The 27,290-nt window shown below is 32.5% G+C and overlaps 1 protein-coding gene across 15 annotated transcripts in view; it reads right to left on the bottom strand.

Annotated features, from left to right (window-relative positions):
* Window positions 1-4,169: 4,169 nt before the first annotated feature.
* The window catches only part of LOC108973474 (neurofilament heavy polypeptide), a 55,137-nt gene continuing 32,016 nt past the window's right edge, over window positions 4,170-27,290 (bottom strand). For 10 of the 15 annotated variants that reach the window (XM_018940764.1, XM_018940759.1, XM_018940768.1 and 7 more), the window contains exons 7-17: window positions 25,976-26,240; window positions 20,271-20,331; window positions 19,094-19,367; window positions 18,871-18,989; window positions 18,593-18,774; window positions 16,558-16,731; window positions 13,180-13,359; window positions 8,930-9,931; window positions 5,897-6,115; window positions 5,603-5,716; window positions 4,170-5,062 (exon numbers count right to left, since the gene is read on the bottom strand). In XM_018940764.1, the coding sequence (XP_018796309.1) occupies window positions 4,674-5,062; window positions 5,603-5,716; window positions 5,897-6,115; window positions 8,930-9,931; window positions 13,180-13,359; window positions 16,558-16,731; window positions 18,593-18,774; window positions 18,871-18,989; window positions 19,094-19,367; window positions 20,271-20,331; window positions 25,976-26,240 (2,979 nt within the window). In that variant the 3' untranslated portion in view covers window positions 4,170-4,673. Of the gene's footprint in view, window positions 5,063-5,331; window positions 5,717-5,896; window positions 6,116-8,929; window positions 9,932-13,179; window positions 13,360-16,557; window positions 16,732-18,592; window positions 18,775-18,870; window positions 18,990-19,093; window positions 19,368-20,270; window positions 20,332-25,975; window positions 26,241-27,290 lie in introns of those variants that run through there. The other 5 variants (XM_018940770.1, XM_018940771.1, XM_018940772.1 and 2 more) reach the window with 5 other exon arrangements.

Here is a 27,290-nt window from a genome sequence, read left to right as displayed (position 1 = left end):
ATAATAATTAATAAATCATTAATTATAAATCATAAATTATTAATCATTAATCATTAATCATACATCATTATTCGTTAATTATAAATCATAAGTATTTAATCATAAATCATAAATCAAAAACCTTAAAACAAAAATCAGAAATCCACAACTATCGAAATCTCGCTTTAAGTTCGTTATATTGCGAAATCAGACAAGTTACAAACAAACATATCCAATCCTCGTTAGTATGAAGCGACGTTAATGTAATGGAAAAAAACATCTGTCACACTCCCATGTTTTGCTAATAAACGCTAACAAACTTTTATTTAAATAATTCTTATATGCACAAGCGATATTAGTACTACATCTATAACAAATATAACAATTATATTATATGCATTGATTGAGGCATTACATAAAGGCTACTTGATGCTTAATAAATAAATATTTATTTGCGTGAAAAAAATGTCGGCGCTTGCTTTTTTATCAAAATATTTGCCAAACTCTATAATGATTGGGAAACTTTAAATCAATACTGAATTAAATTGTCATTTATGCAGGAGTTCACTTAGAAAACCAACCGTTTGTTACAAGAAAATTGCGCTGAAATACTTTGCAAGCTTTTAATGGCATAATTAGCTTTCATTAGTTCTCTCATTTTTTTTTTTTTTTTCAAAATAAGTTTATAATTAAAGCATTCTTTTACAAATATTTTAGTTCTTGTTTTGGTGCTTATATTCGAAACTATTGCTCAACTTACTTAATAAGTAAATGCCATAAACAATTGTATTGGTTAATTTTGTCTGACATCTTCAATAGTACGTTCACAATACACTCGCCATCTCGAAATCATCTACATATATCAGTGATGGTATTTTGACCCACATAATTTTTCAAAATTTTTTAATAATAATTTTTCACTTTTGCGCATATTTCCAGAGAGATCTGCCACAAAATTATCAAAACAACAACTGCATATTCTTGATCTTTGTTTTAATATGAATATGCTTAGCTTTTCAACATGAAAAATCCCCACACATTTGTTGCAAACGCGCCGTTGTATACCATATGTTTGTTATTATTATTGTATTATTTATATAAGAAAGTGCTGGCATGCTGTTATGCAAGTATGTTTTTGTGTTTTGTTAAAAAAATTTAAAACTGGCGAACACTTTCACTTTGCAATGTTCACCCTGAAATACAACCCTGTTGTATAACATACATATATACATAATTGGCATATATATATGTATACGCATGCGTTTTTGTTTTTGTTACTTATTTGGAGGATGTAATTAGTTATCTTTCTACTTTAGTTGCACCTAAATTTACTTTAGTTATATTTACTTTAGTTAGTTAGTTCAAAAATGTTTCCTTATAGTTGTTCAAGCTTGTATTTTTTATATATGTTTTGGACGGGTCTTTTTCTGATGCCTACTTTTCATGTATGAAGTGATGATGATGTTTTTGCTTTGATGATGGTTGATTACGATTTTTATTAATATGTATACGTATGTATCTTAATGCAATAGTGTGAGCTAATTAATAGCAAGTGTATGAAGTCACTCATGAACGACACCTTTAATTATAATCTGCAAATATGGCCAAACGAAAATAAAAGAAACCAAAATTTAAAAAATACAAAAAACAATTTAATTAAAAAAATATTATTTTTAATTGCTTATCCTAGTTTCCGCATATGCTCATGTTTATACACTAATTATAAATAAAAAATAAAAAAACAGTAAAAAATATTAAAAATTTAAACAGAGAAATGGATATTTTTATTATGTTTTTTTTTATATAATTTGTTTTCCAAATAATGTGGCTACAAAAGAACAAAAAAATATCTAAATGTTTGCTAATCCTTCTCTATAAAAAACAAAATTCGAATTAGCTTTAACTTAAAATAAAGCCTCTGAATATTTACGTCTTCCTACTCTCTTGCTCTCTGTAACTAACAATAAAAACTTCCTTGTTTTGCGCACAAATTCAATTTGTCTTTATATTTGTCTTAAGCTGCAAAAGAAATATTTCGCATTGGCATACATTTAATTAATTTACCAAAATATTATAAATTAAAAACAACTATTTTTGAGTTTTTCATACATAAGTACATGCATATTGAGCTTATTATTAATGAGTTCTTAGACAATTGAACACATTTTCTAAATATACATACATATATATGTTGAGTTTATATGCCCCAAACATTTAGTTAGTTTTCAGTAAGGTTATGTAATGTAGGCCTGAAGTTTAACAACAAAATATAATTATCTGCTTCATGGAATGCTGATTTACGAAAAGGTAGTCAAAAAGATTTCTCTATAATTTTCTCACTTAAAAAAATCAATGTGTGGATTTTCCGAACATAAATCTGAAATTTCGTTTAAGAAATTTAATAACGTCGTACTGGTCTTCTCTAGTGGAATGACTCAACTTTTTTATCTAAAAAATTCTCTGAAGGAACTACACTCTCTTTAACGAAATGACAGTTGTTTAACCATCAACAAGTTTCCAAGTATCTTTCAAGTTTTTTTCCTTTTCAAGTGATGATCAATCCCATTATGAATTATTACGTAAGATCATTACTCTACTCAGCAATATTGAATGATCTGAAAACTTTGGCTCCCTGCCTTACATTTGACTTCCAGTTGAGCGCTTTGCGCTTTTGTGGAAGATAATCACCATGAGCAATACTCTTATGTAGATAATCATTGAAGAGTTTTAAAGAATTGAAGATTTAAGAAGCACTAATAACGGTAGCCATTTTTAAATTATGTTGCTTGAAATCTGAGTAAAAACTTGCTTTTATCGAACTCGACTGCTGTCTGGCAAGTGTTCTTGTAATCGGAATAGTTACACAAAGAACCCAATTTGAAAGAGACCTTGACTGAAAGAAGTTCTTAGGTTCGAATTTGCTATAAATATTTCAAAACTATATCACATAAAATGGCCTAAGTTGATAGAAGATAATGATAATGAACAATTGACTGCATATTTATTTAGAAAAAAAAGTTGTAAACCGAGCAGTCACATAAATTTTAAATTCTCTTAAATTTGCCTTTATTTCCTAAGTTTGATAACCAAATATTTCTTAAAAGCAGTATTTTAGAATTCAAGCCTCTTTGTTGGTTTTTGCTACGATATCGAAATCGCCAGTAGTACTTCTATATACATTCGTAGTTATACATAGTTTTGGTGATTCAGGCTTGTCATAAAAGTTGTATTGAAATTTTGTTAAACTTCATGTAAATCATATAAACTAAAAAATAGGGAATTAATTGAGCATAATGTCCATATGTCAACGTTCTATATTTTCATTGATATTTTCAATAGAACTTAAGTTGCTAATTAATTAAATTAATACATATTTAATATAGTATTTTTCTAATTAATGAAATTAGTACAAATTTAATACAGTGTTTTCCATCCAAGTGCATTTGAGTCTCTTGAAAAAAAAATTTTTTTTTTTGTGGTCAACTCTAATTGCAACAATTTACTTAATGAAATTTACCGCGAATTAAGTGGCAAACTACTTAAAATATAAATTAATTTAAATTTTACGTAATATTTTTCATGCTAATTTTATTCCTTCTAAAAACGTTCTAAAATAACGGCGAAAATTATTAGAATTCTCAACAGGTTCATCAACAAGGCTTAAAAAATTCTAACTAATAGCTCATTTCGAAATTTTAGCAGAAGATATTAAACATTTTATGTCCATTCTTTCGCTCGGAATAAATTTTATTCTTTCGCAACAAAATGTACTTCACCGCTGAAATAATCTGAAGTTAGGCCAGTTAAACTTATGAAGCGACATCCAGGCTTATTGTTTGGTATTTTCTGTTTGGTATGTCAACAGTTTTTTGCTTATGACTTAATTTGAAAACACTTAATGTAAAGACAAAGCTGTGTGTGGAGTTAGTAAAAACTATAAATTGAAATCCTGCTACCCTGTATCTTTTTCAATGAAATATTCCAACACATGCATATGCATTTTATTAAACTATTTTGCTATATATGACAAGATTTGATTTGTTAATTTAATAAAATATCTAGATTTGGTAATGTTGTTGTGGCTTATAGCGCGAGTGTGTCCATTGGTGTGGCATTAAAGAGCGCAACGCTAAATTTAATGCTTGCGTGTAATTTGCGCTGTAGTAAGAGTTTCTGTATTTGTGTGTGTGTGTGTGTGTGTTTGTGAAGGTATATAGTTTGAAACACTTAATATTTAGATTTCCATATTATTGCTATGACTTTCATGCAAGTACTTTGCACTAAAAACTTTTATTACATATTTGCTTGTCTTGTTTGTTTGCTTGTTTTATTCTATGCTAGTTTTTTAACACATATGTATGTTTCGTGTTGCCGATTTTTCTGTTGTATTTGCTTTTATTATTACATATTCACTTTGTGTTATACATTTTAATAGTAATTAGTTGTTATTGCAATTATTATAAAAGTTATTTAATGAATTTGACTAACCGGCTGTCTGTCGTTGAGTATAAAAATCTCAGCTGAACTTCATGCGGTGTACCTCAAAACTCTAACCTCAGTGCGGCCTACGTTGCATTAATAGCAATTACATTTTCATCAAAATAATCAACATCATCACCAACATCATTTCGACCAGCGTCTATCATTTGAAATAAACATTGTTTCATTGTAATTGGTTTCGAACAAGCGTCAACTTAAACATGCTCCTCCTTGCTGCCGCCCCAGAAGCGATCGAAACGGTCACGAGCCTTTTCTAGCACATCGTTCGCTGTGGTGCGTGCTGTCACCGCCGTGGTGGTCGACGTGGACGATGACGAAGTGTTGCCACCGCCACCAGCGCTGACACCACCACCTCCACCACCCAAATGGCCAATGTCCACATCGAAGATGGGGTCATCGAGGCAGCGCAATGTTGAGCCAGGCACTGGCTTACCGGTTGCTATTGCTGTTGATGCCAGCGATGGTGGAGGTGATGGCAGACCACCAGCGCCAGCGGTTGGCTGCGTGGCGACAATTGAGCGTCCAGCACCAACGGTACCGGTTGGACTTGTGGTGCCCATCTTCGGTTCGGCATGTTTCCAGGCTGCACTCGCCGTCGTCAATGTACAAGTGTGTGTATATGTGTGGGGGGGAAAGTTACGAAAGTGTTAAACGTATTCCAATGCTTGCTTTTTTTTATTATTGGAATTTTATTTATTTTTGTGGATTTTTGCATTGAATTTTGTTTGCAGTGATTCGTTTTTTTTTTTTAAGTTTTGACTTAATTAATTTACTTGAATTATATCAACTTTGTTCTTAGATTGTTTTTTTTTGCTTGATTTGATTTAATTTGATTTGCAGTTTATTATATGTATGCATGTATATATAAAGTATATATATATATATATATATAAATTACTTGACTATTGGCGCAATGTAATGATGAGTAGCGAATAATACGAATACGTTAAGAAGCTGGTCTGAGTTTGATATGGATTTCTTACGAGATACGTCATATATCATAAATATATAGTAAATATATATATGTATATATAGAGAGAGATTTTTTTTGGTTTGGCTTAAGTTTGCTAGCGTTTTTGAAATTTTTCTTTATTTGTTGTGTAGAAGCGACTTTAAGGCTTACCGTCCATTTTAGCCTGTTCGGTTAGTTGTGGCGGTGCCGATTGTGGTGGTGGTGGTGGCTTCTCAACCGGAGTCGAAGCCTTTATTTCGCTCTGTGGCCGACTATAGTTTTCACCTGTGAAAGAGACCAATTTTAGAATAAATTTTTCATAATAAGCTACCGTTACCTATTAACTTAAAATTTTTATTTTATTGACAGATTTTAAAAGAACCATGAACGATATATTAGCGGGTTACATGGTTCGCTAACGATTTTTGATATACTATATATTGGAATGCATATATATTTACTCACCCTCTTTCACGTTCTGCGTAACAGTGAATGTTTTCCCTGTATCCAGTGGCACGGTCCAATTGACCGGATCCGGCGAACGCATTAAAATCTGCTCTGGCGATTTGACGCGTGTAGGCTCTGGTGGCGATTTAACAATAGGCTCATCAGGTATTTCAGGCGCCGGCTGTGGGCTGCAACTCGACACAGATATAGCAGTATCGCGCCCATCTTCAGCATCGTCTACGACGTAAGTGATTATACGTAGTGGTAGGGGAAAAACGGAAAATCAAATAATGAAGTAAACAAGTTAGCAAAAGCTTTTGCTGCGGAAAAAATGCACAAATTTTAACGTTTAAGGTAACCTACAATAATTGAACTGTTTTATATTATTAATTTAGACATGTTTTTATTGTTTGTATATTAAATATTTTCTTTTCGTAGCTGATGGAAAGCAAATTTTATGGTTAGAGTTTTGTGGTTAGTAAATCGATATTGAACATAAATCTCACTTATAACTCATCAAAACTGGGTATGATTAGGTAACATATGTATTTAGTTGAAAGAAAAGGTTTTAAAAAAAATATTATTATTAAAGAAAATTAACACAAGTATTTGTTGTAGCATTTTAAGCAATAAAAAGCGCCAAAATGCAAGAGTCAAACGAAGCGACACGAGAACAGGGCTAAATTAAATAAAATAGTAAGTGGTTAGTTGGTAAAAAATCATAACGGTTTACAAAGCGCTGGTTCAAGGCTTAAGACGCCAATTAGTTAGAAGAAGGATAGCAATAAAGCTTGATTATCGAAAGAAGAAACGTGGAAGGACACGTAAGAGCAGGTCACAATCAGCTTTAAATATCTGAGAAATATTGGTATATAGGTTAATTTGCAGTTAGTGGACAGTTAGTTGGTTGGTTGAGCATGCAGCAAACAGGGCATTAGCTGTAGAACAGACATAAGCAGATATTTACACACAGTTATAGTAGTTGGATATTAAACAATATTTTCGAACTGAATTACGAAAAACTCAACAACAATTTGGCTAACAAAACTGTAACTGACTTATTTATACTTAATGGGTTTAATGTTTATGTGTGTGTGGATGATTGATACATGTGTTTTAAATTAATATACACACATACCAAGTATGTTATTGTATATATGATTTACTCTCAATCAATAAACCGATTTTGTGGCCAATTAAATGTGTCCAATTAAGGTCGATTTCAGATTTTAATTAAATGGTGTGTTCAGAAAATTTTGAGAACCCAATTAGAGTGTTTTTTTGGTTATGGACAGTTTCTTGAATTTTTAAGTAATGTATTATATCTATCACCTATGCTACTTTAGTAAAATAATAAGTTAACTTTTTTACCTAAATTTGTGTATATATTTAAACAAGGAAAATAGTTTGGTGTTAGTAGTTATGTTAAGTTCATTATTTTATAGTTTTTGGTAAGAACAAACTTGAAAGTTTTAACAAATATTTAAACACTAACTACAAATATACATATATGCATTACAATCAGGTGAGTGTACAAGAAAATTGGGATACAATAGTAAGTTGAAATAACACAAAGCACATTCTTGAATAAAATGTGACGATTTTTAGTTGCAAATATTTATTTTTTTTTTTTTGTTTTTTTTTTCAAGCACAAATTAAATATAGTGTATAAATTTTGATACCTCTGACTTTGTTGTTCTATGCTTAGTTTTCATAGAATCATTTTCATAAATTACCTCTGTTATACGACATTAGTGTAAGGTTGGCACGAAAATGATTGAATGCTTGCAGCGAACAAAACAATTTTCCTAATGAGTTCACGATTTGGTGTCCGAAACATATCAATAAATGTAACAGTTACTCTGATCTTACGCGCGAATTTCTATTAAATACTAAATAGTACACAATTTTTTTCTATATTTCGCTATAAAAATAAAGAAATTGAAATAGAATTTCAATGTATCCAAAACCAGCCAGATATTTGCCAACGCACCTTTATATCGTCACTTAAAATTCAAAAAAAAGTAACACCACTTTTCGTAAGTTTGCAGGCGAAGGAAAATCAATATAATAGAAATCACTCATATTGAAACAAAACTTGAGTTTTGGTTATAAAATGGTTATATATCGGTTATATATTACTTATATATTGGTTATATATTACTTATATATTGGTTATATATTTGGTTATATCTGTTAGCGGAAGCCGAAATTTTCGGTGTTTTGCATTTTTGGTGACGATATCGATATTCGTTAAAGTGTTTAAGCACTAAGAGCTAAGAAAATACTGTACTAATTATGCTTCTTGTGCGAAGCTGAAGATAGAATTCTCGTTTTGGTTAAACTTAAAAATCGTCCTTTATTACTATTTCAATTTCCTTTGAAAATCCCTTTTAAGAACGCATTATGTTGCTAATTATATTATTTAAGAGTAAACTTTAGTAATTACCAAAAAATATGTATAATTTTACGCATATTAAGAAAGCACAATTCCAAAACACACACGCACACACAAATATATATGCAATTATTTATGTGACATCATTACATTTACTAACAAGAATTTATAAATAAGCTAACCAATTGAAATATTGAGTACGTTTCTCTAATATTCGCGGTATATGTTATCTAATACCTTCTGGACATTAGTGTGGGTCATCGATACAAAGATGCTATTATAAGTTGTCATTGGTACACTTTACAACATTAATATAGACACATATGTGCGTCAACTACATATTTACATACACATAAATAAAATAAGAAAATATGTTTTTGTTAAATAACTGTAAAATGGCATAATTTTCGTTGACCTTTATTTACTAGGAACGACTAAAAATGTTTAAAACTTGAAATTGTTTCATATCGTATTTGATTATGGTTAACTGTTGCAAAACCAAACTAGAGTTAGTACGATTACTTATTTAGATATGCACACACACACACACACACAAACTTACTTGTACTCATATACAAAGCTGAGTACAAGTGTGTATGCAGATGATTGTATGTTTTGTTGTAGTTAAGTCAGCAAATGCTTCTTCTACTCACTTTCACCGGATTTCTTATGATCCCGCGCGTATGGTACCGTTAAGCCAGTCAAGGTGAGATTTTTGGCCAATACTGGCTCAACGGTTTTGACCGCTGTGACATCAACACCACCACCACCAGCACCACTAACCATACCAACACCACTGCCACCACCAACATCATCACCACCACCGCTGCCACTACCACCAACGGCAATATTGCGTACAGCGTCTCCGGCAACCTCTTCAGCAGGCAATTGACCAAATACACTCGTCAACATGGGATCAACAGTGACGCGACTGCCACCGAATCCACCATACACGCTGGCAGTCATAAGATTGGAGACATCTTTGCTGTCAACGCCAACATTTGGTAGCGCGCCGAATACGCTAGTCATCATGGGATCTGCCGTTTTGAGTGGCATTGCAGTGTCCTTTTGTTCTGGTTGCAATCCTTGGTCGTCCTTGCCTGCGACAACAACTGGAGCTTTTGCCTTTGGTGCTGCTGTTTTCTGTGTTTCATTATCGCTTTTCAATTCTTTTGCCAATGGTTTTGTTGTTGTTGCATCAATTTTCGTGGCATCAGCGGCGATTTTAGCTGTGGTCGCCTTTGTTGTCGTAGCCGCCTTAGTTGGTAGCAGTACGGCCTCGGTGAGGGAAACCGGTCTGGCGGGCTTAGCACCACTCGCTGTCACATTTATGGCACCACCTGTGGACTTCGGACGCGCTTTGACAGTGCGACTCTCACCAACTCTGCTGTTGCCAAGATTTATCAAATTTGTCTTGTCTTTATCCTTCTTGCGCAGTAAGGGCATACCGTATGCAGTTTGTGTGAAGTTTTTGCACAGCTGATTGGACTTCGGGTATTTCGTGGGTTCGTGTGTGGATCTCGACTGTTTTGCAGCTGCTGCGTTAGTTGTAGTAGTAGTGGTAGCCGCAGTAGCAGAAGCTGACTGAGCTCTGCCGCTGGGCGGTGGTAGGGAACTACTCTTCGTACGTGAATGGAGTGTGGTGGATAGGGTGGCTGTAAAAATGTTAGCAGTTTGTTTGTAGTAGTGTTTTTGTTGTTGGAGACATAAGTTATCGAAAAAAACAAAAACAAATAATTTTTTTTTACTCAGCTGCGATAATAATTTGTGTTTATAAAATATCTAGCATAAACTACAACAAAAGTGGGAAACGAAACCAAGTCAAATGGAAATTAAATTCAGCAAAACAAAACAGAAACAAGATTACACCAACATAGGCTACAAAATAAGAAGAATAAAACAGATGGAACTACAAAGAATGACAAACTTAATAGACATTCGCTTCTCAAACTCTATAACTTTTGTTTTTAATTATAGAAATTTGATGTTATATATAAAACCGATTCTTAAATTTAAACTTAACTATATACACTTTTACTTTAATTCACAACAAATCCATAAGATTTCCCACTACTCTAGCGCAACTCGCCTGGTGCGTATTTAATAATAGTTATTTCCATATTTCTGTTTTATATAAAATACTTTAGCAGTTGTTATTTACTATTTACACAACCAGATTTTTACACAACAAAACAAGACGGAACTGAAAAAGAGTTAAGTTACTAATTAGACGACTTTTCGATAGTTTTTGCAACAAAACTAGATTTTATTTTTATTCTGAAAGAAGCATATATACGCAATATTCTCACTTTTATTCTGGTATCCTTATATATATATATATTTAATTTGTTTTTTTTTTTTTTKTTTTTTTTTTTGTTTTCAAACACTTTTGCTTGAAATAACGTTTTTTTCATACGGCTATTTTCTAGGTGGCTTGCATGTCTTATCCTTTCCTATTAAAATTTTGCTAGGCACTGTTTTGCGAGCATCACAGCATCGCAATAACTGATATTCAATGACGAAAATCATTGATTGATACGATATGTCTAGATCAGGACTTTATTAAGCTTTAATATTCACGTAAATATTCCATAGAGGTTAAGCGTAAAAACATCTTCATTTTGATTTTTATCTGTTAGTCTGAATGGCAGTGTAAGCTCCAATCTGAACAATTTAATCGAATCGAATCGAATTTATGTAATCATCTGTGCGGAACTTGACGCAGGCACCTTGTCAAAAAAACATCTTTTCCAAGGAAGGACTTGACACCGAATAAACGGACAGACAGACGGAAAGAAAAAATCGACTCATTCATTACTACATAATATTCGACCGAATAGAACAAGTCCAGCAGGATTTGAAGAAAATATAGCAGTCATAGCTGAGAGTGTACACGAATATCACGGATAGTCGATTCGGCGCCATTCGGAGTTACTCGGACTGGCGTGTGGAACGTCGAAATCTTGGCGCAGTTTACGTCGAAATCTTGAATTGAAAGCTTGCAAAATACAACAAGAACTAAGACCGCTAACCCTTCCGAAGTGGCAACGCTTCGCTCTATGGCCTCTTGAAAAGTTCCAAGAAGATCTGAAGTTTTCGAGCCAAATTTTGTTCAGCGATGAGTCCCATAAGAGATTCAAAGACTGCTTTTTCATCAAGAAAAAAAAAAGTTTTGGTGTAGTTTGTGGGCTGGTAGAATCATAGGTCAATATTTCTTTAAAAATGGTGGCGGTGAGAACTATCTGATGCCTGATATTGAAGCTCGTGATATCGACAACATTTAGTGTCAACAAGATGGCGCCACTTCGCACACACATCAATCAATGGATTTATTAAGTTAAGCAGATAATTTCACGTTTTTGCACACTGGCTTAACGACTTGGTTTAAAAGACAGTTTTATTGTTGAAAAACGATATGTCATAGCACAGTTTACAGGGTGGCAATCTTTTACGTCGATAAGCTGCAGGTAATGTATAATTATTTTTGCAGTTTGACTTCACGCGCACGCTTAAATTCTATTCTTGACTTCAAGGTTTTTTGATTCAAAATGGCACAACAATCTCGTGTTATATTAACTTTTTAGCGGTTTCCAAATTAAACTCGCTGGTTGGTGAGTACCCATTTTTTCATTTAGTTATACAAAACGCTTAAAAACATTGTATATATTGTTGTATATGTGCATCTACATTTTCAAGATTCTGATACTGTCGCGTAGATTAAAATAAAATATATATTTTTTGAAAGAGAAAACTGCGGCATCAACATCGTAACAATAAAAGTAATAGTAAAATTTCAAATTACTTTTTATATTAATAGACACTCAATATCACAAAAATTAACAATGCATTTCACCATATTCTGATTGGAGATCAAATATGTTTCAAGTAAATTTTTGACATGCTGAGAGTTCAGTAAGTAAGTGGTGGAGGTAAAAGTCGTACCAAAACAAATATCGAACGAAAGAAATTGTTTATGTGTTATTTGAAATTTTTAAATTTTTAGACAATTATGGTTAAAGAACTCGATTAACTAAGCTAAATACACACTATTTCTATATATTCATACAAACAAGGAACGATTATCTGAAGTAGTTGCAATTCCAGCATTTCTTTTTATATAAATGAAGAAGAAAATATCTTGTGCTGGATTTTGAAGTTTGAAAACGCTAGCGAGTACATATATAAGAGTATGTAAAGAGAGTTAAAATAAAACAAGAATTTCAAAACCCACAAACCGCTATTAACAGCTAAGTACGCACTAAACTAGCAAAACTAGAGGGTATGTTTACGGTTTGTGCATAATTTAATAAAAAAAATTATGTCGATAATATTTTGCTAGCAATAACAACTAACTAACATATAGTTCACACGCTAACAGTGGTTCTCAAATATTTCCAACACATAAACGGCTCATGTGTGAATGTATTTTAGGGCCATTAACGAAACCTAATATGCAATTAGCACACTATCCGCTATCTACTATATGCAGGGAATGTAATGAAATGGAAATGAGATAAATCATGACACATGAATTGGATTGTAATGACAAATGAGACATGAAATGATGACAATTGAAGTATGAACAATGAACAATGAAATTGAAATTGAAATGAGTCAACGAGAAGCAACAAAATGAAATCAAAATATTGAAAAAAAGCATTTAATAAGGAAATTATAAAATTAAAGTAAAAAAAGGAGAAATTAAATATAAATAAAAGACACAGTTAGAATAACAGACTCTAATTAAACATCGAATCACATTTGCCAGAAACAAATTGAAACGCAAGAAATCATAAGCAAAAGTGAAGAATAAACATTAATATGAATTGTATGGCATTTTTGATGCGCTGCAATTCACAATGCAATTTTGTACGCTTTGCTTTATACAACAACGTCTACTTACATGGGCGTGGCTTACGTTCGAGGGCGGTTCCGCTTGCGGCCGTTCCAGCGCTTGTCGCATGTTGAGGTACAACGGGTGTCTTCTTGCCAGCCGTTAGCCGGGCGCTAGGCGCTGTGCTGGCGGAGCGCAGTTGACGTTTCGGCGAGACATGCTCGGCCGGACCAACGGATTGTGAACGCGCTGTTGTTGTTGTAGTTGTTGTGATCGTTGTGATACAGTTTAAAATGATAGTTGTTGTTTGTTTTTTTGGTATTCATTATTTTTTTTTTATTTTTTTTTTTTTTGTGATGAAGGTTGTGATATAGAGGAATTTTTTATTTTATTTTAATTAGCAAATGAGAATTACGAAATTGACTGTATTTTGTGTTAATTTCTTTCTTTTTTTTTTTGGTTTTGGGTGTTGAGTTCGAGGTTTTGTGATTTGATTGACACAGTGAATGTGTTTTAGTGGTCTTTGTGATAAAAACACACGCACATATAGATTTACAGTTACTCATATTATACACATAAGTTTTAAATCATAGACAACAGAGCAGAGACAGTGGAAAGAGATGTTGTATTTTCAATAGTATAGACAAAGACATGGACACACACACATTAATATATATACTATATATATATATATATATGTAGCTATAGTATAGAACGCAAATTTCGCTAAAATATTTTCTAGTCACTACATAACGGTTTTGTAATGCGCTTTACTTGATTCGCTAGCAATGAAACTCTCATTCGGGCGCAATTATTAAAGTGAAATTTTATTTACATACATGTCGACTAGTTATTTACACATGTGTAGGCTATACATTTTTTAGCAGACCTTTTTGGGTGACAGTTCTACACAAATAAAAAATAGTTTAGTACTTTTTGTAGCCTAGAATGTGCTAACTAGCACTTTCTTCCCTAAATACTTATACAACTAAAAAAAATTAGGAATTTTAATTGTAAATATTATTTACTCGATCTTAGTTTTCTTAGTCTGTGAGGCCAAGCATGCTCAGCAAAAAATGCAAAAAACATGCCAAAGGTATTGCAAAACATGGGCTATACTATAGTCGTAGAAAATAGTTTTAATAGTCCTTAATGCTTGACTTCGACTTTATTCTTAATAATTTTTAGTTGAAATGCACAAGAAAGTTCTCTATTAAAATTTAGCTTAATTTGTTTTATGAACGATACTGCATTATAAATTGCTATATACACGCTTTTTCCATTTGCTTTTAGGATCATTTGCGCAACGCTTTACTCTGCTGTCAGCCTTAGAATCCTTAATCACAAAAGACTTAAGACACGAACCTGCTGTGAAAAGCAGTCTCGATAAATACAATAGGGGAATTCTCCTGCTCTTGCGGGTTTGCAGATTGAAAAAATCTTATACCGAAATATACAAGGGCACGATAGCACCCTTTGCAGAATCTAGTAATATACAAACGGCTGATTCGGTCAGTTTACTGTAAATGACCACTGTGCATGGCTATTGTGAATTGGCGCACCTTCTGTATTAATTTTTAACAAAAAAACTGCAACAAGCCTTCATAATTTAAATAGAAATTATAAAATCTATTTAAAATTTACTTTACTATTTACATAAAATGACAGCTAGAATAGGGTTGCAATTATTTTCTTACATGTCATTGCACGAGAATAAACATGGGTTTTCGTATGAGATATTTTACAGCCATTGCAAATAATTTTCTGCATCTGTTTCAAGCGGAAATATCTACAATTCGTGCACTGTGCAAAGGTTTTCCAAGAACAAGAGAATACCCCTAATAATTATGGTAAATGTAATTCAAAATCATTATCCGCTCTGGACAGAAAACAACTTACGTTTAACAGCTTTTAATAAGCAAAAAAATACTTTTCAAGCAAAGACTTGTCATCATCTCTAGCAATGGTTCAGCGCCTAGCTTTTCTGGGCATTACTGAGTGTTTGAAAAAAGGATGAAACTTAAAATATGAGCACTGAGTATGGCTAACAGGAAGTTCTATCTATAATCCGCGATTATGTTGCGCATATTCTTCCAGATACTATGTGCTTTTCTATAACACTTTTTTATGACATAAAGCTCTAAATTTCAGTGAAGCAAGTAATATAGGCCTGCCGCTTGCTTTCAATGCCAAAAATGTGGACTTGCAATTATTATTATTTTTTTTTTGTGCAACACAATTTGCATCTCTAAAAATTCAACGCTTAAAACTGTTTTGTATTTTAAGAACTTTTTTGCGATTAAACCAGCATAATAGCCTTAAGGTACCGTGCCACAAAATTTAATTCCCCAAAGTAATTTTTGAATTCTAAATGAATTAATCATTAATTTAATAAAAATTTGAAAACAGCTATATTCAGCCAGTCAAGCTTAAGTGAAGAAGCAAACTGTAAATGATTCGGTGATTTTTGAAAAAAGAAGAATTGTTCATCAAAATTAAAATAACACACACTAAAAAATTTTTCGTAGAAAATTACTATTTTCCTTAAAACTTATAATAACCACCTTGTGTAAATACCTAACCGTTTATATTTAATGCAACCCATTAAGGTCTTCCAGCTACTAAACTTCTCTAGACTTAAAGCTTCTATGATATGGCTCAATAGCATAGCAGCTGGTTTTGTAATCATAACTACCACTATTTATTGATAATTATATGTATGTATGTGTGTATATAATTAAATCGGTTATAATGTGGTGCAAGTTAAAGTAAAATAAGCAAGCATAGCATAAATGTTCAATAATATTGCATATAAATATATTTCCATCATAATAAATATATATATGTATGCTTAGCATTGCAAACATTTCAGGAATAAGAAAAACAAATTCAAACCAAATTTTGATAATGCTGCGCAACGCAAACGGCAAATGTTGCAATGTAAACCAAAACACAGTAGTGCAAAATAATACAAAGAAGATTTAAGAAGAGTAAAAAAAGTGGAAAAAGTACTCCATAATTTTTGACAGAATTTCGACTTATTTTTCGGCTCAATATATTCAAACCAAAAAAAAAACGTAGAATTTTTTTTTTTTTTTTTCAGAAATATACACTTAAAGAAGTACTTTCAATTCATATTATAGCAGTTTCGAAAATTCTAAGGCGACAGTGTAGGTAATTGGGAACAACACCGTGTGTGTTTGCATTTCGTGTACGTTATTTGTGTGTACTAATATTCTCAACAAATTCATGTGCGTATTTTGCAAATTAGTGGCATTTTGGACTTTCACCATTGCGCTTTCGCTATAAGATTATTCAATTTTCATCGGATTGCTTTCGCTTATAAACGGTAGGAACTTTCACTAACACGCACACACACATGCTGTTTGGTGTGACATTTTTTGTGCGGCTGTATTTTAGCATACAACAGCTATGTTTGGTACTTACTTTTGATCACCTTTTTGGGGCTGCCCTTCTGTGGACTGCCCTTTTGTGGTGAGCCGTGTCGTGAGGCGGCCGTCTTCTTGGGGCTGCCGCGTTGTGATTCGGACTCACGTTTGGTGATTGCCGGCATTAGCTTTTCGCGTGTGGGCGATGGCAGCAGTGCACCCTCCTCAACATCTGTAAGAGTGTGGAAAGAAGGTAGGTAGTATTAGTAGCGAATTGGCAAAGATGAGACTATCCTGCTGCCATTTGAGGAGCTTTTAAACGGTTTTGAAGTGGTAACGCATTGGTATTGTTTTCTCAGGGCCAATTAAGTGGAATGGAATGCTATGAAATAGTTAATATTGTGGAATTTGGCGAGAACGCATGAAGCAGCTGTAGCGCATGGGTATCTTATGTGCAAGAGTAAACTTTGTCTCCGTGTTAATGAATGCGAATGAGAGCTGACTTGTTGGTTTATATAATAAAAAGTTATTGTGAAAGATAATAGAAATAAGTTTTGATGTTTGTTATTAATATTTTCATTTACTTTTTTCATATTTTGAAAGCAGTGTAGTATGAAAGGAATACAGCTATAGTATAAAAGTGGAACATTCAGCTAAAAATGTAACTGCGACACTAGCTGAGAAGGGCACTTTCTCTTCCATTGAAAAATCTCGATAGTCTGACATTCGGCAAAACAGAAAGCATAACCGAAACTAACATTAACCGTCTTAATAAGGATGTGGGAAGCTCAAAGCGCTTCGTCGATTTGTAATGGATAACTGGATCACAACAGTATATAAAGAAGTTTTTAGGTACAATGTTCAAATGAGATCCTTATTAGAATCGACATTTTAATCTAACTTATCTTAAGCTAATAATCCTATCAGCAAGCAGAATGAAGAGGCAGAAAATGTGAACAGTTTGTCAGTAGTGTATTCTCAACCAAAAAATTAGTTACTAAAGTTGTTACCCGCGGTAGCTATCGGTTGATCGGCCAAAGATCTCGAAAGATTTTTAAATTGGGAATAGGTATATACTTGAAGTTACTACGATTAAGGGGGTATTCTACTCTAGAATTTTGAAAAACTCGATTTTTTTTCTTTCATATATGTAAAGAACATATCCTCCAAAGAATTTTTAAAAATTAAAATTATTTTAAGAGCTACAGTTACTTTAGTGACGCAGTACCTAGCCCGGTAGGTAGTTAGACTCCCTTTTTTAAACACGTTTTTCTCGAAAATACTTTTTTCCACACGGTACCGGCATTATCAATGCAACCAATTTACTTGAAACTTTGTGTGAACATCTCTATATAATCCTTTATCCTTTATCTTTTGTTTTAAATAAAAAATTCAGGAATTTCAAAAAAAGCGTAAAAATTATTTTTATTTTCAGGCAGTCCCCATTTAAAAAAAAAAATCGTGTTCCCTGAAATAGGGACGATAACAGCATCCTTAGTGATTAAGAATTTCTTTTGTTTTTTTTTTCAGACCACCAGGAAACCTGTCCCCTCCCTCTTCTAATTATTTTAATTTTTAATATTTTTTTGTAAAATTTTTTTTCTGTAGTCTGAGTGGACGTTGACTATATTTGTTGAGGTTGCTCGGATATAAAGACGGAAAATCGGCTGCACAGTGAATTTAAAGTGTCATTGTAAAGAGAGCAGCATCTTCAGTTGTCAAAATATTCATTGGGGTAGTTGGTGGTGTTAACAAAATAGAAAAGTAACTGTTAGTTTAAAAATATTGACGAAGAAATGAAATAAACTTGACACACAAGGTTATACAACAGTAACATTCAGAAAGATCGCCTCTAAATCGCCAAAAAGTTTCTCAAACTCTTTTGTTTTATAAGACCATAAAGATAGTACTTAGACAGTGATGCTTAGTGGACTTCATTAAGATATGGAGGGAAAATATTGGCAACAGCATAGCCTTAGTCATGGATGTGCAACTACTTTGCATGTATGTGTGTTTGTTAAATCGTATGTATGTAGGCAGTGTTTCACTGTATGATTATGAAAATGTATGCAAATGAGTTATAAATTGTATACCAGGACCGGTGGTGCGCTCCAAATGATGACGTATATTGTTAAAGCGAGCTGGCAGTGCGGAAATCTCATCTTTATTATCAAGCAAATGGGCATGGCCAGGAACTCGAGTTTTTTGTGTGGCTTTACTTAATGGTATGGATTTTTTATTATTCTCCTGCTCCTTCTCCTCCTTAGTAATAGGTCTGCAAGTTGTACGCACATATATAAGAGGTATATATTAATATAATTTTGCATATATATATACATATGTAGGGACGAATGGCAAGTAGTAGCGTTACCTATGCACGGAAGATGCTAATGATAAGGCAGACAGTGAACTGCGCTTGGAAACCTGCTCCCAAAGGTCCTTTTGCTTCTTGTACAGCTCCGGATCGATTTCTATGCCCCAACCGCGACACTGCAATGTAAAGTTATATGATGATTTTGTAATACCAGTTAAATACATATACGAATATATATACATATATATATATATATATATATATATATATAATATCATACCTTGTACTCGCCGGCCTTCTTTCGCAGTTCAACTACCTCCTTGAACCACAAATCCAAATTCGGCTGCGAACGTGGCGGTGCTGTGCCATTCAAGAGCACTTCCTGCTCCGGCTGCTGTTGCTGCTTATTATCCACACCGACGCCGCCCTTGATCTCGTCAAAGCCAAAGTTTTCCTTCTTGGTTATGAAGTGATTGGTGCGTTCTTGGTCGAAAGCTTGCGAAAATGGCCGTATAGTCATTTTTCGTTCGACCTTCTCAACAATGGTGACTTGTCTGCTCGTGCGGCAAGAATGCACATCGTTAATTTCGTTTTGTTGTGTTTTTGTATTTTTTTATGGCGATCAGGTGCAATCAAGCATGTAATTAAATTTTTTTTTTTTTTTTTGCGAATTGTCAATTTGTCATTCGTTCGAAGCGAGTTACCGTTCAAGCATGTTGCAATTGATTTTTTTGTTAAATATTTTTTATCGAATTTCGCATTTGTGTGCAAGCAAAGTGACAATTTGGAAATTTCAAGCCAAGTACACGATGTATGCATGGTGTTGTGTGATTGGTTGATGCATTGTTGTAGTTGTTGCAATTTTGTGTTGCCATATGGCATATTTGAAGGTAGTTTCACAAAGTTGTCGTTGTTGGCAAAAGCATTTGTTTGTGTACGTGTGCGGTTTTTAAAGCGCCGGAAATCGCAATGGACGAGCAGCGGATATGACAAAAGGTGGACAAAAATGCAAAGAGAAAAATGTCATTTTAAATTTTCATATGCTGCGAACATATTGCACATAAAGAGTGAAAAATTGAAAGGAATGAATGGCGGTGATATTATGTGATGATGATGAATGGGGGTGGCGGCGGTACTAAGTGGCAGGTAAGGTGTGGCAGGAGATAAAGCTATTTTGGTGACTGTGCGATTAAGCACCAGATGAAACGCTTTATAGGTATGACTTCTATTCCGCTACACACACACACATATTTATACATATCCTCTGCCGTCTGAATGGAGAATTTGAACTCGATATAAGAGACAAATTGCAATTTGTTAGTGAGTGAATGAGTTCGAAAGACAATTGAAACACAAAAATAATAAAAAATGAAAAAAATTCAAATGTGCCAAAAAGGGTGTATAAGAAACGAAAAAAGTAACTATTTCTACAAAAATGTGAAATTGTTTTTGCATACTTTTCTTGTGGCTTGCTTTCTTCTGCATCGCTAACCAGCGGCTCCAGCTCATGTAGTGTAGCTGAAAGCATATAAAAAATTTAATTTTCGTTCCACTTCATTTCTTAGTGTGTTTGCAGTGATCAAGAAAGTTATATATTATAACATATTTCTATAATAATCGATAAGTTATGATGTAGCAGAAAAAGGTATCGAAAGTATTTAAGTCTTAAATTGCTATATAATTTTTTTTTCTTAATCGTTTGTACAATAAATTACTACAACAAATATATCCGAATGAGAAAATCTTAAAGAAAATAATAAAACTTTAATAAAAATGTGAAACTTGTGAAAAGAAAGAGAGGGAGAGATATATTTCGTTTAGCTTAAGGAGAATATTAATTTTTGTTATTTTTAGTGTTTACTAAATACTTTATGAATTAGACTTAAAAAGTATTGAAAAGCACTTTCGCAGTCTTCAAGCTGGAACTAATATGCATTGACAACACTCAACTAGCTTTTTGAGGTTGCTGTGACACTGTGTTAGACAGCGGCTGTATTTATGGAACTATCATAAAGAAGAACACTGTGCTCACTTATGAAGTGCTTGAACCCTGTAATGTAATCGATCAGTCTTCATCACAGTTGGATAGCTATGAAGGGCAGCATACTGTATGCATGAAATAGTTAAAGCTTGTGCTTATTTCAACTGCTGTTTCTCATCTTTAAGAGTATTATTCTTTTTTCAATTTATTTGTTTAAATGTACACTCATATAATCATCAGAAATGTTTCGAGCAGCAAATCTGAAAATCGGAAGAAAATATCGCGCATACGACTAAGAACTGCATCATCTCTTAGGCCAAACTGGACTAAATAACCAAACAAATTTCCTCAAACAGGAAAGAATTTATATTTTGCTAAACGAAACGTGTCCCTCGAGCATGTTATGTGATAAAACCAAAGCCAGCAATGCAACACAAATACAAAAAAGAAAAAAATTTTATTAATATAAATTTTATTGAGGAAAAGGCAGCAGTGAAATGAAATCGGGCGGCATGAATTGAAAACTAAGCAAAGTAACTCAAAAAAATATCTTCAATAAATATTTTGGGGGACAGTGCAGCAGCCGTTAGGTGTTAGGGGGGTTTCCTTCAGTGGCGCATAGCTAAATATGTTTCACAAATAATAAAATGGGGTTTTTGGGTGGCGCATAGAAGTTTGCGAAATAAGAAAAAAATTAAGCCAAAATACAATTTTCATGTAAATGTTAGTGTGCCTATGTATGTGAGAGTAAATGTTAATGTGAAATTTGTATGCGTGTTTGTTAGTATATTTGTTAAGTGTTGGCATGTGTTAGTATGCTTGTACGCTGTGGATGAATGGTATTAATATAGAACGAAATTTCATCGAACAAATCAGGTTGAATTGAATTACACGAATAAATTAATGTAGTAAATGTAGCAAGTGTCGTTTGAGGAGAATATTACAGTTAGATAAAATTATGAAAAAAAAATCGAAAATAAATAAATACCAGTTGAGAAGAAATTAGGCAAAAGCAGCTTTCATTATCTCAAATTCGCAGTCACTATTAACACCAGCAAAGCTGGCCGGTTTACTGTTACTCAATACATTTTTGGTATTTTTGCATTAAATTAAAATAAAATATAGTAGAAGCAGCATTGTTTTGGAGTAGAGTAGCAAATATATTTCTCAGCGGAAGCAGCATAAATTTTGGAATTTTAAAGCTCAATTTCACGCATAAATTAGAAAGCTAAGCTAAAGTAGTAAAAATTATTTTTCTTTGAAAATTAACCAAATAAATTTAAACAGTTCTAACGAAGGCTCTTTCCTAAACTGCAACGCTCACATTTGTTTGTGTATTTACATTTCATTTATTTTGTAAATAAATTTACACTGTGTAGCCTCTAGTTGTATTCATATGATATTAACTTAAAAAAATAAAGAAATAAAATTTATTAAAAATTACTGTATTCGAATCCAGTGAAAGAACGTTTTAAAATTACTATGCTCTCCTCATTACATTTGTACTATTGGCTTTAAAGAAACGATTGTTAAAGTCATGCTGGACCTATTGAGCTTCACTCAGAGCTTACCTTGCTCACGTTATTTATTTAACACGCAATCGTGGGAGAAAGAAAAGTAAAGCTGATTTCGATTGGAGAGATATTAAGAGAACGATCAAAAACGGCTTATACGTTGATGAATTTGACCTTAAGTTGTGTCTTTCGAGACACAATTTCTCTTTGCATTATAAGTTAAAATTCATACTTACGAAAAAAAGGTATAAAAATCGGTCTTGTGGTTATATGTTCATAACAAGTGCGATTTTTGACATTGTTCTATCTCTTATCGGTCGATATTAGGTTTCAGTCATATATTTTAATATAATATACATATCATAAAGCATTTTGAGATTTTTTTCTATATTAAATGGAGTAACCGTGTTCTTTGTAGGGGTTTCTAGCCCGTTTAAATAAAGAGCTGATGGGAAGACGAATTCGACTTTTTCTGATGTGCAAAACGTGACATCCATTAACATTCTAAATTTTTTAGGAAAAAGGGCCAATCCTTTAAATACATAAAAATTGAAAAGCCGATTTGGTGGATATTTTTTTTTTTTCTCTTTGCAACTCAAAGAAATTAAGGCACCTCTGTATGAACCTAAATATATCTCAGTTTATTATTATATAGCTTTTATTTTGCTGTCTATTTTCCTCTGTGACTATGTCCTGCTAATAAAAACAATCAAAATTCCGTAGAGAAAATATACAAAAGAATCACATGAGGGATGTGAAGTTAATTGTCATGCCTTTCCTCACAGTCACGAAGAAGAACTAAACAAATGAAAAACTCCTTAATTGTTGGACATAACGGTACACTAAAATTAAATTTCCATACAATTAATAACTGTTCTTTATAATGGCATGCTCACTGTATGATTTCTGCTACATTTAAATAATACTACAGAAGAAAATAAAATCATAATTTGTGCTCACTGAAAGTCGTAGAAGTGAGGAAAACTATTTTCATATCACAGTAAATGTCTTAAAGCTGCCAGATTGTATGCAAATCGCTTACCAAATCAATTTTTAAACTTTACGAAAGTGTTTTTGAGTCATGGATTCTAAATTTGTTCGTTTCGTTTTGATATGCATGCAATATATGCACATATTAGTTTAGTATTTCTACTAAATCTAGTAGTATTACTACCAAAATCTACAGCTTTCATTGAGCACACAGTTTCACTATTCTTTGTGTAAATAACAAAAAATTAAGATAAGTTAGAATATTTCATTGTTATTAACACTTCAACACTTACGTCATTTTATGCATTTTGAAAGTTTCAACTTACATTTTTTTGTCAAAATTTTATGTTTGAAAAAGCATATTTAGAGTGAATGCATTACTTTGCATTATTTTAATTTCGTTCTATATAAAGAAGGAAACTTTTGTAATAGAGAATTTTCTTTAGTAAAATTGGCAATATTTTCCAGTATATTCAATTTAATAGATTTTTGTTAGAGAAATTAGTTAGCAAATGATATTTTAAAGCTATAAAATATATAAATGTCTAAGAGAAAATGTAAACAAATTATAATGTAAAATTACGGTATACTTTTCAATACAATTAAAGTACTATTTAAAGTTACACAGTCCGCTAAAAATGTATTTGAAATGGAACAAATCCTTCTGAGGCGTTTTTTTAGCTTTTTTTGGAATTCAATAATAAGGAAGTTGTTGTTTTGATGTTTTGAGCATAAGCAATGAAAGGCCTGACCTTAAATTTAGCTAGAGAATGGAATTAAAAAAAAATTTGTTTTTTTTTTTTTTTTGTTTTTTTGCTGAATAGTAATCAATTTTTCTCCCATAAAATCAGCATCGGCAATGGAGGCGAAAATACAAATATAATCAAGAAATCTCTGGCAACTTTACAGCTTTACTTTGAACACTACAGCTTTTCAAATACAGACACGTTGTGTAGAAATGGTTTTATTGCCTTTATTTAATGACATCGTATAGCTGGTATTTTCTCTCTCGGAAAGCCGCATATTCACTTCACTCTCAGCCCACTCAAAGCATTTACTACTTCCTAAAGTTATGCTACGTATTTTTTTCTTAATTAGTCACTCCCTAAAGGTATGCCATATATACTTTTTTAATTAGAATTATCAAAAACTAATCGCTACGCCTTTTCTAATTTGACACAAGTAACAGATTTTTGTTAATCCTTTCACTTTTAGAAACGCTCAAAAGGATTTCGCATTTTCAAAAACATTATAATTATAGTCTTGTGCAGTTCGCTTGACTTATTTAAAATCTACAAATTAGTATATATATTTTTATAGAAAAAGTATGTTAACAGAGTATGCATATACAGACCCAAACATAGTTTGCTAAAATTATGCAACAAGTATTGCTCTGATCATCGTTACCGCAGATTTTTGCAATGAGTTCAGGTTTACAACTTTTATTTGCATATTTTTAGGAGCGGCAAAAAGCATGCATATTCTGTTACTTGAAAAAAACTTAATTTTGAATACTACGGTACAATTTTTATCGTTTCGTACTTGAAGCAACAGATTTACGACAGCGTGTACATAAAAAACTTCAAAATAATTCAACTTTTCTTTTCAAAAATTATATCTACCAACGCGAGCATTAAATTTTAATTGCTTTAAGAGCCGCAATGTTTCTTAAAATTTTCGGAAAATATTTTTTGAAAAGCTTTACTACGAAAGCTTGTAAATAAATAAATTGTACAACAATTATTTACTACCTCCAGTTTTTTTGCTTTTCAATATCGAGTTTAATTTTTACCAAGGTCATCTAGTTGTAACACTATGTGCGTCAGTTTTGAAAAATGAATAGCACTTAAGTTGATTCTGCTGATTTTGAATGCAATTCAAATCTTGCTCGTGAAACAATCAAAAACTAGTCTATTTTTTATTGTCCTGATAACCTCAAATTTTATTTCGGAAGGACCTTTTCTAAAAACATGAGAGCTAGTTACACATACTAGTTCAAATATGTTCGAAATGCTCGTCTGTCTGACTTATAAAGCTGTAAGATTCACAAATTGGATAAAGGTAGAATTTACATTTCATATCATCACTTAAAGGAACCAAGAATATGAAAAATTTGTGAGAGATTTGGGCTCACTGAAAACTAATGTAAATTGCAATCCTGCAATATCCAAAAATGGTTTTGGTTAGAATGCTGAGTACGATATACAAGGGGTGGTGTTATATTTTACTTTTCAATACTTTTGTAGAAAAAATAGAAAGCTTTCGAGTCTCTCTATTTTTTTTTTTTTTTTTTTGTTTTTTTTTTTTTTTTTTTTTTTTTTTTTTTTTTTTTTTTTTTTTTTTTTTTTTTTTTTTTTTTTTTTTTTGTCAGCTTGGTCTCCAAACTCAGCTTAAGCGCTTTTTCATTTTACACACACCAGTGTTACAACTTGGCTGTTTTTTAGTCAAACAATAGCAACAAAAGTTTGTTGTAATTTAACTAACTTGATTATGTCGAGCTTTTATACATATGTGAATTACTCAATTGGAAATTGAAACGCTTCTAGTTAGTTGTTAGTAAATTAATTTGAGAGAATTCGAAACATTTTAGTTTTACTTTTAATTAAACGTTAAAGTCATTAACTTGTAAATTAATGATTGTGAATTAATTATTAGCGACAATTGAATATTGTCGCACCTTCTTTCTGATTTGTTGTACGTTTTTTATGAACGGTTGGCATTGCCGGTTGTGGGTGTTGCCTGAGATGCAGTTGTTGCTGCTGTTGCTGTTGTTGTTGGCTAGCTTTGAGCGCCCCCATTGATATTGATTTTCGGGGGTGATCCGCCGCATCGCCGGACTCAATGCCTTTTATTCGTCGGACATTGGGCCAAACGAATTGCAAACGATATTCTGTGCTCAATTTTGAGATGGTCTTTTTGAATAGGCCATTTGACTCACCCGCCTGCAAAAGAGAAGAGCAGAGAGAAAAAAGAGAGAGGGAACAAATAAAACAAAAACAAGTATATAAATGCATAAAATTGTAGAGAATTATTATTATTATCATTTTGTTTAATACAAAAAGCCGACGGTAAGTAAATTATTTGTTTATTAAATTTTTTATTATTATTTTTTTCACAATGCAACCACGATGTAAAGAACGACGACAACAACGATGATGACGACAGCAAGCGAGCAAATAGTATTATTATATTTTACGCAATAAAAGAAAGAGAGAGCAGATGCAAAATGAAGAAAAAAATTATATTTTGGAAAGAAAAGAGAGAAAGACAAAATACAAGTATTTTTTGTAAACCTTGTATCAATTATGACTAAGTTTGCTTGAACTTCAAAAGATATACATTTTTCAATACCTAATTAATAACAAATAACTGTACAATCTGCTAAATACATATATTTCTAATTTTATATCTAAATATTTGAGTATTATTTACTGCAAATATAATCACAGATACGATGAAAAAGCATGCAAAAGTTTCGACTGATTTACTTAAATGACTTATAGCAAACAAAATCTTTCAAGAGTTGACTAAAATTAAATTTTTTTGAATGTGTTGCTGCGGGTCGTCGTGGTGTCGCAAAGTGCAGATCCTATAGAAACTTTACAAATACATATAAATTGAGCCCTGCATTGCAGAAAGTTTTGATCAGCTCTTTCAACGCGCCCGATATGGATGAGCTCGTCGAGGTTTTCAGCTCTGTGTGTGGAACTACTCTTGAAAGCACCAATCTTCTGAAAACTCAGAAAGATATAGGGAAACTACCTTAGTGGACATCGGAGCTAACGGCGAGCAGAAAACTTTTCTACAAAATCCGTAGAAGTGGCTCCAGGGATGAATGGAAGACAGATGTGGCCATATACAAGACCGAGTTGAGGATAGCTAAAATACCCATGTGGACAGAGTTCTGCGGAAATGTAGATTGTTGTAATGAGTCCTTACGATTTAGGCGCACTCTTAAAAATTGCGGAGAAATTGATCATGCGCATTTAGCA

This window comes from Bactrocera latifrons, unplaced genomic scaffold (genome assembly GCF_001853355.1).
Source record: "Bactrocera latifrons isolate USDA-ARS-PBARC rearing strain unplaced genomic scaffold, ASM185335v1 scaffold_48, whole genome shotgun sequence".
Taxonomy (NCBI): Eukaryota; Metazoa; Arthropoda; class Insecta; order Diptera; family Tephritidae; genus Bactrocera; species Bactrocera latifrons.
Note: the sequence above shows the minus strand (reverse complement) of the source record. Positions and strands in the feature narration are given on the sequence as shown.